This window comes from Ursus maritimus, unplaced genomic scaffold (genome assembly GCF_017311325.1).
Source record: "Ursus maritimus isolate PB19 unplaced genomic scaffold, ASM1731132v1 scaffold_3, whole genome shotgun sequence".
In the NCBI taxonomy this organism is placed as follows: Eukaryota; Metazoa; Chordata; class Mammalia; order Carnivora; family Ursidae; genus Ursus; species Ursus maritimus.
In genome coordinates, this window is record NW_024425563.1 from 76,955,338 (window position 1) to 76,968,562 (window position 13,225).

The 13,225-nt window shown below is 36.4% G+C and overlaps 1 protein-coding gene across 1 annotated transcript in view; it reads left to right on the forward strand.

The window, feature by feature from the left end:
* SEMA3A (semaphorin 3A) overlaps positions 1–13,225 on the forward strand; it is a 200,733-nt gene that overhangs the window by 148,016 nt on the left and 39,492 nt on the right. Inside the window, exon 7 of the mRNA XM_008686188.2 lies at positions 11,931–12,073. Coding sequence (XP_008684410.1) covers positions 11,931–12,073 — 143 coding nt within the window. The remainder of the gene's footprint in view (positions 1–11,930; positions 12,074–13,225) is intronic.

Sequence of the window (13,225 nt, forward strand, 5' to 3'; positions counted from 1 at the left end):
AAAATGCAGTGGGGGCTGAGCCTAGAATTATATATGGGGGATAGGTGGCAAAGACCTGAATGCCTTTTCTTGCAAGAGAGAGAGAGAGAGTCCTAAGCAGGCTCCACACCCAGTGTGGAGCTGACTGGGGGCTTATCTCTGAGATCATGACCTGGGCCAAAAATCACTTGTAAGACACTTAACCTGACTGAGCCACCCAGGCGCCCCTACCTTGAATGCCTTTTAAAAGAGTCTGAATTGAATTATTTAGCTAATGGACAACCATCAATAAAATTGAGCATATGCAGTGTCGATTGGGAAGAAGAATTTGAAGCAGGAGGGTCTTTTAAGAAGACAGCGCAATACTTTAGGAGAGAGATGAGAGAGCTTGAATTAGGACAAAAGTAAGGGGAAAAAAATAACAGTAAAAAATGTAGTAGGGATAGAATTGATCAGAAAAGCCAACCTAGTAGATACAGGGGTGAAACTGAAAAGATGAAAATGGAAAAACATTTTCTCTTGGACTGCAGGATTGAATAAGGGAAACTGTAAGGTAATTAACTTGGTTTGACACACAGAGGTGGAGGCACTTCACTCCGCAGAGATGTTTGTGATCGCTACATGGGTTTCTTCTTCTAGGTCTAGTATTCCAAAGTCTTTCCACTTCCTCTTCATTGATTTGGTTTCAGTTAAGAAAACTTGGGGAGTTTGTTTGGTTATGACCGCTTAGTTTAAATAGCCTTATTTTGCGGTGGTAAAGAGCTGCAAGCTTTTCCACCAATTTTTAATTGATGTTAAATGCTGATCTCTTTATTAAAATAGTAAACAAGATAACCAAATAGTGTATACGCAGCTTAGAGACATATTGCAAACCATAGGGGTGTAAATACTTGCGGCGACATGATGTAGTAGGAAGAACTCAGCTCCTGTTCATGTCCTAGCCTTCCCAGTTACTAGTATGCACTTTGGGCATTTGCTGGGTCTTAATGTCAGGGTTTTTTTCTGGGATGGGTGTGGATCAGAATTATGTATAAAAAGCACAAGGAAGGGCACAGTAAATGGTAGTAATATCTTCCCTTACCATTCGTGCTCGTTCTTCCATTCTAATCAGCCCTTCTCTCTATTCTCACGTGACTCATCTTGAACCATTCTTGGGTTAAACTACCCCAAGGGCTGTTCGTAGTTTCCCAGCCGGCTAAGCATCAAAAGTTTTTCCAGGCCTGTTCCTTGGCAGCTAGAGGTTTTTCTATTCCACAGCCAAAAATGATATATCCATTCTGCTTAGGTTGTTAGCGAAGAATGTGAGATGACCTTAGGCTGCATTCCCCACATTTCCCAATGTGCTGGAAGTTCCCATTCAAGGTCTTTTCATTCTTTGGGGCTTTCCCCCCCCTTTATGTTGCAGCAAAGCTGAAAGGGGAAGAAACCAGTCACTGTGACTGCCACCCGGGTGCATTGGCTGTCATCTGGTGATGATTTTTCCCTATCACCAATTGCCCTGCTAGCTAGCTTCTAAGTATTTTGAAGCCTGAGGCTGTGACATTGGAAATATTTTTTTTAATTATAAAAATACAGTTAAATTTACATAATTTACAATTTGCCTTTGTTCTTTGTTCTTCTCAGTGCTCTTTAACAGGCTATAGCTTCTTTATCAGCTGGCTTCTGATTCAACTTGCTTTCATTAGCATTTTAAGTTTCTATTATAGCCATTAACTTTTAAACATGTATTTATAGAGGATATTTCACAAAGTTTTATAAATGGTGTTATAAAATAATAGCAGCTAGCAGTTTTGAAGGCATATGATATGCTGACGTAGGTAGGTAGAAAGAAATAGAACATAGATTGATCAATCGATAGATGAATAGACAAACATGTAGATGTAGATATATTCTCTAATGTAATTCTCCCAGCACCCCTCAGAGATAGATGCTTTTTGACATATAAGGAAACTGAGGCTAGTTGACATTAATTAATTTTTGAAGTTACAAATCTAGTGGTAGTGAGAAGCCAGGTTTTTACACAGTTTTATTTGAGTCCTATCATAGGGTTTTTTTTTTTTTTTTAAGATTTTCATTCTTTCTTCCTTCCTCCCTTCCTCCCTTCCTCCCTTCCTCCCTTCCTTCCTTCCTTCCTTCCTTCCTTCCTTCCTTCCTTCCTTCCTCCTTTGAGACAGAGTGTGTGTGCGTGTGTGTGCGCGCGTAAGAGCCTGTGCATGAGCAGGGGGAAGGGGCAGAGGGAGAGGGGGAGAGAGAATCTCAAGCGAACTCCCCGCTGAGCACAGAGCCCCTTGCCGGGCTTGATCTCATGACCCTGAGATCACGACCTGAGCTGAAATCAGGGGTCCGCCGCTTAACACACTGAGCCACCCAGGCGCCCCCAGATAGTTTTTATATATACAGTGAAGGGAGAATTTGTTCCTTTTTATGTTGGTAATTGAAGGTATGTTTAGCAAGGATTTTCCTTCATGAATGTTCAGAATGTCAGTGGAGCTGCCTTTCAAGTATGAAGAAAATAAAACTATTTATGTATATTTTGTGAACTATATAAATTTTTAAGCCTTTTCCTCTCATAGATGGTGTCACAGTTGATTCAGAGAAGGGGAGGGGGGACTAATTTGGGTTGTTTACCTGCAGTGGGTTTATGCTCCTGTTGTGCTCTGGAACTTTCTATCATGCTTTACAATAGGCCTGACTGTTTCATGGTGTGAAACTAGTCCTTGGGGCACCTACACAAGAGAGTTTATAATCATTTATTCTACCCTCCATCCAAAAGAACTATGTATAATTTATGTCCTAAAAAGCCAATATATGTTCTAACTTAGACACCCAAAAAGCTTAATTAATCATCCTGTTAATTTAATTCATTTTCAAAAAATATGTATTTCTACAATTTTAATTGTGTGTTCTTATTCTCTGGTGGCTTTTTGGTGCAAAGGATAGGTCCAGTGGCTGGTCAGAATGTTTCTGTCCTAGAGATTTAGATTGATCCTAATGCTGAGAGCAGCAAAATGTGTTCATTATTTAAATAAGCTCAGGCTGCCAAATGAATCATAAAGGCAGCCGGGTGTCCTGTGCCAAGGTGTCATTTTCAGTAAGTGTGAGATTGCACCTGAAGGACAGTTTAATTTGCAGCTGCTAAAAATATTTCAACAGAGTGATACTGTTACAAGTGGCAGGTGGTGCCCAAACGTGAATTTTGCAAGAAATGCCGTCTGTGGGATGAGGTGTGGAAGAATGTCAAGGGGGTGGTAAAGGAGATAAAGGGGGAAAGAAAAGAGAGGTATATTTACTCAGCGTTTATTGCTATTATCATGACTAAAGATTCCATGCTTCACATGATAGCGTTGGCCCAAGATTATTACATATGATTATTTGTTCAGCTTCTACCATGTGCTCAGGGCATTGCAGAAGTACCAGAGTACCTGTAAAGACAAAGTTTCTTCCCCAAAGGCATAAACTATCCAGATGAGAGAATCCTTTCTAACTCTATTTACCTTTCTTTCATAGTGTTTACACTGCAGTTTCATGATGGCAAGATTAATGCACTTTGATCCTGCTTAAATAGATTTTGCCACTGTCTTTTGATGTTCAGCTTTTAGTACACATCCACATCAATTCCCTGCTTCATATTGTAAGAAATATTTTCAATTGTACAAGCTCAAAGATTTTGTTAAATCATTGTCTCTTGGGATTTTGTGAACTTTGTAGAGTGGAGAACATTGAAATGTGAAAAAGGTATCCAGGGACGTTGTAATTGTTTACATTATTAAAAGATCTGTATATGTGTGTATATGAGTTCAGTGGACTTGGCCACATTGAAATCAGGATCTTGTACCTAGAGACTGGAAATAGACATTCTCTCCTTTAATGGGATACAGAACACAAACTTAAAAAGCAAAAGTAACTAGTGGGTTTGAGTTGTTCATTTCTGCCTGCCATTTGATAATAGTAACTGGAAATAGAAAAGCTTCCTTTGTGAATACCATGAACTTTCTTTGGTTCTCAAGGAGAACTAATAAAGTAGGTCAGTATGAATGAATTTGGGTAAAAGTTTTCCATGGGGAGTTTTTGATGACAAGGCAAGTTATTGAATTGCTTGTTAGTTTTTCAGGACAGTGGTAATCTCTGACCTCCTACATATGCATTGTTTTTAGCTTCATAAAATGGAGAGACATATTTTCTGTTGTTTTAATCCTGTTGATAGAATCTAATTTTGAAAAATTGCAAACATATCATTAATTTTACTGTGTTAATTAACACAAAAGGATGTGATCACAAATAGAAAAGTTTCTTCCATGTTAAAGGAGCATTCAGGAAATTTCAGGAGAACATTTTGAAAACCTACTATTGTGTAATAATTCTTAGAAATAGCTGCAATTTGAAGAAGCATGTCTGAGCATTTTTTTTAACTGGGAACCTACACATTGTTGGGTTGGGGCTATGATGAGTTGTATTTTTCCTAATAGCTTTAACGAACTGTCAAAAAGCAAGAAAATGTGACTCTTTCTTCCAAAACACACACACACACACAAACTTACATATTTTAGTTTAGAAAATTCATTTATTAATCTATTCACTCATTTAGGAACCATGTTTGTTTCAGAAATTATGCTTAGCCTGGAATAAATAATCAGGAAAAAAAAATAGGGAGATCAGCTTACAAGAAGAGAGAGGAAAGAAAACAAGTGATTATTTTATTCTTCTGGATTCTAATTGAGGAATATGCACCAGGTGCCAGGGAATGGTTTGTGTGTTAAAAGGCGATAGACAGTACAAGATGGTTTGGAAAAGGTGAGGCCAGAGGCAGGGAAAACAGATTGAATGTGACTGCCAAGAGAGAAGAGATAAGGGCCTACATTTGCGTAGTTGCAGTGAGACAGATTCAAATGCTTAGGGAAATACTTTGTTATATATAGAAGCTGAAGGCAAGGGAGGGAGAGATATAGGACAAATGCCTGTCATAACAAATACGAAAAGGAAGATAATAGAAAAAGAATTAAATGTTATAAAAGAGATAAAAGGCAAACTTTCTTTCATGTTATGTGAACTAAATGCCTATGAAGATAGTAGATTGGGTGTTTTCTTGAATGATAAGCAGATTCACTAAGGTATGAAAGAAGGGAAACAGTGGTCAGTTCTGCTAGAGATATAAGTCAAAGTTAATTTGTGGATACCACTGATAGCCCTTTGTTTGTTTTTTATATTAGAGACACTGTGAATAGTGTAATTGACAAGATTTCCCATTTTCCTCTTATTCTAGAAAGCTTGGAGCCAAAGCTGTGGCTCCTCTCAATTATGTGTGTTGTGATGAATGTAGCATCTTCTTTTAGAGTTGTTACTGGCTCATAGTAACATTGGCCTTAACTATCCTTTCTGCTTGCTGCATCTTAGTTTATGCTATTTTGTCATATCCTATGACACATGAAATCTGTTGAAATTATGTGGTATAAATGCATTAGTACTTTCTTCTGTAGCACTGTATGGATGGCTTAGATGAAATAGATAATATAGATAGAAGACCAATTAGATGATTCCAAAAATGTAACTGTGAAATAAAAAGAACATGAATTGTACAAGCAACATTAAGACTATAAAACCGGGAAAGAAGTGACAATAATAGCAGGAATAAGTTTGATAATAAATTGGGAGAGCAAAACAGAAGTCCTGCAGGAAATGGAAGCAATTTAAGATAAAATAACATTTTATATGTAGGTGTTGATGTTGACATTAGCCAAAATGGAAAGGTAGGAGCAGAAGCAGTCCTAAAAGAAGGTAGCTAAGTTTCTTGCTAGTCATGGTGAATTACAATTGCAGTGAGGTACTTACATAGAAAATTTGAGCCAGAAGTTTAAAATGCAGACTTGGATCTGGAGGAAAATAAAGGCTGATATAGTTTGGAGACACCTGAAGCTCTAAAAGTAAATCAGTTCCCAAAGAAAACATTCTGAAAATATAACAAAATTAGGAATGTTGAAATAGTGGAAGAAACACTAGGAGATGACTTCATTTATAGGAGTTGGGGGAAAGGAAAGGTGCCCCCGAAGATGGGAATTTAGGAAGCGCCTACATTTGGGGATTAGGAAAAAGGAAAAGGAAGTCATAAAGGAGGTAGTGAAGGCTAGATAATGAACAGTTCGGGTTCAAAGTCACAGAAGCCACATGCCAGAGAAACAATGAAAACTTCAGGCATGAAGATTTTATTGTGCCAATGGCTGAAGACAACCAAAGGAGGATGAGCATTCAGTTCTGTTTGGTGATTTGATGGTTTCTGTTGATTATAAGTACAACACTCTGAGTGGTGAAATGCCAAAAGCTAGATAGTAAAGAATTGAGAAATGACTGGTAAATAGTACAGGGAGTCTGAGTAGGAGCACTGTCTCAAGTCTGAGGGCTTAGTGGGTGCAAGACACACAGTGGATTCTACAGCATAGAGTGTCAGTGGAAGTTTTTGTTTTCTTTTGTTAGGGTAAAAAGATTTTTAAAAATAAATATGTGACACAGAATCATTAAAAAGGGAAAGATTGAGAATCCAAAGAAGAATCGACTTCTCCCCTTCATTTTGCAACTCCCCAGTTGCTAGATTTCTTCCTGTTTTCATCACTTTTCTCATTGCATTATATTCTGTCCTCTTTTCTCTTTGTACTCTATACCCTACTGTCAATTTAAAATAACTTCAACTCCAGTTCCCATTTTTTTCCTGAACTTTTGTATTCCCTGGCCTGTGGGACAAATTCACAAGCATCTCACTTTAAAAGATACATGAAACTGAGCTCATCTTCCTTCCCCCTCTCCTATCTATCCTTTCTCAGGTGTTCCTATCTCAGTAAATGATTCCCACCCAACCAACTTTTAAATCAGACATTTCTTTAATATTTCCATGATTTTTCTCAATACTCCCTACATTCAACATGTCCCTCAGTGAATGCAATCCATTGATTGTGCTTTCACAGAATCCTTGCATACGTCAGTTTCTGTATCATACCGATCCAAATCACCATCACTTCTCACCAGCCTCCAGAGTGGTCTTCATGCCTTCATTCTTGCCTTGCTGTATTTATTTTTCTGTAGCAGTCACAATGATCTCAAAATAGGAATCTGATAGTATCAATACTAGGTTTAAAATACTTCAGTGGTTCCCCTCATAGCCATTAGGACAATATGCTCCTGAACAACACTTCCTTCTTATTCTGGCCTCTGCTTAACTTTCTGTCATCATCTTTGACCACCTGTCTCTTCATTGACTGCTCTCTGTGTGCACAACATTGTGGTTTCTCTGACTTTGCACGTGTTCCTTCTACCTGGGACATTCTTGATTATTCTTAAGGTCTTGAGTTACAGGTGCTATCTTCTGAGAAAAATTTTCCTAATTCCTTTAAGGCAAGATTAATTTTCCTTTCTATTTCCTGCATTTTTCCAAACTCTTGCTTTTGTTCTTTTTGTGCAGTGTTAATGATCACTGTTTAATTGTTGGTATTTCCTCACAGACAGAAAACATTTCATTATAATATCCCATAATGTTCCACAATCCAGAGCATAGAGTAAGCATCTAGAAAAGATTTGATGAATGAAAATATAGATGGTGCATGATTACATGAAGAATAGAGATTGTTATTGGAGCAATATTTTGTCGATTGTTGGATTGAAAGCAAATAGAGAGAGGCTTTAGACTAAGAAATGAGGAGAGATCGTTTTTCCACAGAAAGAGAAAAGAAAAATTGCGGATCAGGGTAAAGGAAGGAAAAGGAGAGAGTTCTCATTAAATGGTTTTGGTTCTATGAGTAGAGCAAGTAAGTCCATCTTTAGAAATAAAGAGAGGGATGGTGCAGTAGTTGATTTGAAGACAATCAGAATGATTTTAAAGAGTTGCTTTTAATAAATCTGTAGTAAGCCACTAAAAGTAAATAAAATAATTCCTTAGCAACACCAAGATTCTTGTTTAGGATAAATTGCATATCCATTTACTATGATTATATGATTTTCATCATCCTTGCTTAGATATAGGAACACAGGGTAAAAAGTTCTGGGGTTTTGTAAGGAAGGTGCAGTAGAGGTTCAGGAGGCCATGAGGTTCGAGGATAACAGAGAAGGCAATTAGAGTGATTGATTAGAAGGTTTGGATTGGATAAGAATTCACCAGGGAGGAGAGCAATAGACCAAGAGAATAGGAGGAAGGGGAAGGTGAAATTTGAGGGATTGAAGAGGTATAGTGAGAAGTTTTTGACCATAGAGAAGATTTTCTAAATTTGGAGTAATAGAATGAATCCTTTTAAATTTTTAAAAGAGATTAACTAGAGACTTATTTTGTTTTGAAATAGGGATGAATGTTTTTCCAAGAATAGAACATATCCTCAAGTTCTTAAAGACAAATTACATTAGATTGACATTGTTTTGCTCTGATATTCTTTTTTTATTTTAATAAATTTGGGTTTTTTTTCTATGTATAATTTATGTTTTGGCTGTTTCGGAAGCTATGTCAAACTTAATTCATCTACGAAGTCCTCCATGCCTATAGTATCAAATATTGAAGAAGAGACTAGGATTGCAGGCCCTTTCAACAATGAATGTGCTTGATAACTTGCTTGAATTATTTCCCACTAGAGTCCACGCTTGTAAAATGATAATTTTCTTCACATATTTTAGAGGGAGAAACGTGATGCTTGATAACGCCTTCTATCATACCCAGACACCAAGCGAAGAGAATATCTGCACATGTCAAATATTGTTTGCTTTCTTGTCATTTTTGTGCTTCTAATATGACTTTTGGTAAATTACAACTTTCTGAGAACAGGGATATATATTATTCATTTTGCTTTCTACGCGGTGTCCTATATGTATATTTGTGAGCAAATAAAATAGCTAGATTTGATTACTTGAAATTCTTTAAGTTATGCAAGTATTTGTGTGAATAAATATACTCATTTGGAAGGTAATATTTAGACGAACTTCTCCTTCATTGCTCTAGTATTAAAGAAAAATGTATGATTTTTTATTCTAATTTTGTAGCTGAATTATAATGAGACTCCAAATTTAGCATGTGATTACGCCTTCCTTTCACTATTATCATAATGACATAATATAATACATTTGTTAACATTTTACAAAGATGTTTCACATGCACTATTTAAGTTCAAAATATTTATTTTAATATGAACTATTTATGACAGGCAAAGTGAATAGAATCCAATTTGAAATAAACCCAGTGGGAAATAAACCCATCTCAGATCTGAGAGGTAAGACCCTTGCCAAAAGCTCACAGAAGTTGCAAGTGACTGGACTGAATTCTTTTACATGTAGGTTTGTGTTATATATGTACACACACAAACACACACACAATGCTGCATTTCTGGGAGCCTAAGTTCATCAGTAGGGTACGAATTCTTTGATTTGTAGCATACCAGTTCCTGCCATGTCACATTAGTTATTCTGCTCAACATTCCTCATAAGACACAAACACATATATACAAACATATTTATGTGTATGAACAAGTCAAAATTTATAAAGAAAAACAAGCTTTGCAACAATTACTCAGATTGAAGTAGTGTATTATTTTATGTATCTTACAAAAGTTCTGGTGCTTAGTGAGTCCAACTTCTAAGTTATTTCCCCACTCTTATTCCACTGGCACACTGAACTTCAAATATGAACAGGTAATAAATCCTATGTTTTACATGACTTACAAAGTCTGTATAATTTGCCTGAGTAGGATAGTGGAGTGCAGCCCTAAGCGCATGGTCCCAGAGCAAATGTTAAAAAAAAGGTTACAAGCATAGAACATGTGATAAAGATGATTATACACAGGTGTAAAGATTAGGACTAAATAACATGGATAAAGCTAGTTTCAGGGTTCTGACCTCTTCCCTGGTATCTCAAGTATGGTACTGACCTATGTGTGCATATTTCATTTCTAACTTAATAACATAATACATCATGGGAGTGAATCAGGTAGATTATTGTAAGAATTTAAATACCTGCAATGTCCTAAGTGCTTTCAGTGAGATGAATTCAGCTTCTTAGTATATTACATCTTAAAGCCAGTGAAGCTATTATATACTTTTATAAGTTTGTATGAATCACAACCACATCAACCCAGTTATTTACCAAGTTTTGTCTTGTTTGCCTTTTATTATTATTTTTATTTGTTTTTTTTTTTAAGATTTTATTTATTTATTTGACAGAGAGAGACAGCCAGCGAGAGAGGGAACACAAGCAGGGGGAGTGGGAGAGGAAGAAGCAGGCTCCCAGCAGAAGAGCCTGACATGGGGCTCAATCCCAGAACACAGGGATCACGCCCTGAGCCAAGGCAGACGCTCAACCGCTGTGCCACCCAGGCGCCCCTTGTTTGTCTTTTAAATGAGGCTCTGAACATTGCTAATATATCTTCTGCATAATCTAGCCAGTCTTATGTTGTTGTTGTTGTTGTTGTTGTTTTTATTCTTTTTTCTCTCATTCCCTCCTTGCACAGATATTCTCTGAATGACCACTGTGTTTTAGCCTTTAGGATCCTTTAGCAACAAACAAAATGTGCCAAGTCCTTGTTCTCTTGGAATTTATATTCCACTGGGGTGGGGAGAGAGACAGACAATAATAAACAAGATTAGAGCTAAAGAAAGATCAAGAAATCGCAGGTGTTTAATAATGTTAGGAAGAAAAATAATGGTGCAAATTAATAACCAAAAATAAGGATTTCAGTGCTTTAAAAGGATAGTCCTCAAAGATCTGTCTGATAATGCAATATTTGAATAAAGACCTGAGTAAAAGTAGGAATCCAGTCATTGTAATAGATGAGGGCAGAGAGATACACAGGGAGGAAAATCTGAGGCGGGACTGAGAGTACTTGACTTGTTCGAAAACCAGGAAGGAAGTGGTATGGTTCACTAGAAGTAAGTTAGGAAAGTAAGGGTAGGTAGAAAAAAAGGGCTTGTGAGGTAGCAGGGACTAGACCATAATTGGGGTCTGGTCACAGGAAAGATTTTCTATTTTATTGTGAGTGATTTGGAAAGATGTAGGAGGGCTTAGAGAGGGAAGTGACATATCAGAGGTTCACTCTGATTGCTGTGTGGAGAAATAGAGCAGGATCAGTATGGTAGAAACAAGGAAACTACTAGGAGTCCATCACAGGCCATGGTGGTCTGGGAAAGACTGGTTGTAGAGGATGTGGTAAGAAAAGGTGATAGATATGCCTTGGATAGAATGTGGGTTGTGAGAGGCAGAGGATGCAAGGGTGGCACCAGAATACCAAGGTGGCTTGAGTGCCTTGTAAATAATGGTACCATTTACTGAAACCAACAGGACGTGGTTTTTTGTTATTTTATGTAGATCTCTCTTCCTCCCATCCAGTCTTTGCTGGAAACTGGAACACCCATTTGTACTTTGATTTAAACTATTTTATGCTTAAAAGGAAGGATAATAGTGATGATGTCAATAAGCAATATTTGTAACACTTACCGTTTGCAAAATATTTTAATATCCAGTAATGCATTTGCACTGTGTGCTCACACTGAGGATTTCTGCCTCTATTCCTAACTTTACAAAAAATAATTAAAGAATTTGGGGGGAGGCTGGGTGGCTCAGTTGGTTAAGCGACTGCCTTTGGCTCAGGTCAAGATCCCAGGGTCCTGGGATTGAGCCCGTGTCAGGCTCCCTGCTCAGCGGAGAGCCTGCTTCTCCCTCTCCCTCTGCCTGCTACTCCACCTGCTTGTGCTCTCTCTCTCTGTCCAATAAATAAAGTCTTTAAAAAAAAAAAGAATTTTTTTTTGCAACATAAGGTGATTTGTAACATACTTTAAAATACATAAAGAATAGTTCACATGTACTGAAAATTCTGAACTAAGGAAAGATTAGTTCTTGAAATATGTCAAAAGGAAGTGAAGAGAAAGTGAAAATGGACTATAATGAATGGTATTATTTATCTAATTGTGAATTAATATATATGCTGTAATTTGTCTCTCAGATCCAAGGTTCATTAGTGCCCACCTCATCCCAGAAAGTGACAACCCTGAAGATGACAAAGTATATTTTTTCTTCCGTGAAAATGCGATAGATGGAGAACACACTGGAAAAGCCACTCATGCTAGAATAGGTCAGATATGCAAGGTGAGGTAAAGAAAAGAACAATTGAGGATTTCACTGTCCAATCATGGTTTTATTTCTTTTTATTTTCCACCTATGTGCAAGTACAATGAAAAATATGGCTCAAAATCTTGATTGATCACTACAAATATTTAAATAGTAAAGAAAGATTGAAAACGTAGTTGCTTATGAGTGACTCTTCACAGGAAAACATGTAGGTAGAGGCTGTGACACATTATTTCATACTTATATTAAACAAGCTTTGAAATTTTAAGGAAATACTGTTGTTTTCATGTTATGTAGAGAACATACTGTTTTGTATTCTCAGACATAGCCTAGTTTCCTACAATGTGTAACTTTTGAATGGACGTTTGTTGTTGGAATAGCTAAAACATTAATGTTAAGAGAGAAAAGCATTAAAGCTTGATTTTATAAATTGATTATAGCATCCTATGTACATAGATGTGAACACACAGATGTAATTGTGAAGTTCTGAACTTTAAGGTAATTCATTTACTGTGTGACACAAAATTGGATACATTACATTTTAATGCTAGATATATAGAATAAAAATTGCTCAATAAATGTTTATGGATTAGTTAGTATCAGTGTGAAGATATAACAGTACCATTCATTCTCACTATGCTGTATAATGCAGCATATATACACACTATGAATAAAGCCAACTGCTATTATATATTCAAACCTTTCATCTCAAGAAAATCACAAAGCCAGATCCAATAATTGTCTTCAATGGAATTTTCTTTTTTTAAGGAAATAGGCAATTTTTGAAGATCTCTATTGGGGGGGTTGGTTAGCATCTTTCCTTCCCTAGTCATGATCTAATTATTTATCTCTTAGTATATTAAGTTATGGGAAAATTAGAAGTTTTAACAATCTGGAAACATACAAAAATATGTGAAATATATGAGAATCCTCTCCAAAAAATATAAATCATATTTAAAAGCACTATTTACAAGAGTTAAGAAAAAATCTTTATAGTAGATAGAATTATATAAACAAAATATAAATCATTGTTACGTTTTTGAAGGAGCAGTCATGTTCCTTCAAACATATGCACATAAATATTATTTTAAAAGACTTCTAAGTTACCAGTAAATAAACACTATCATAAATAGAATTATCGCTACATTAAGTAAAAATTTAGTTTCATTA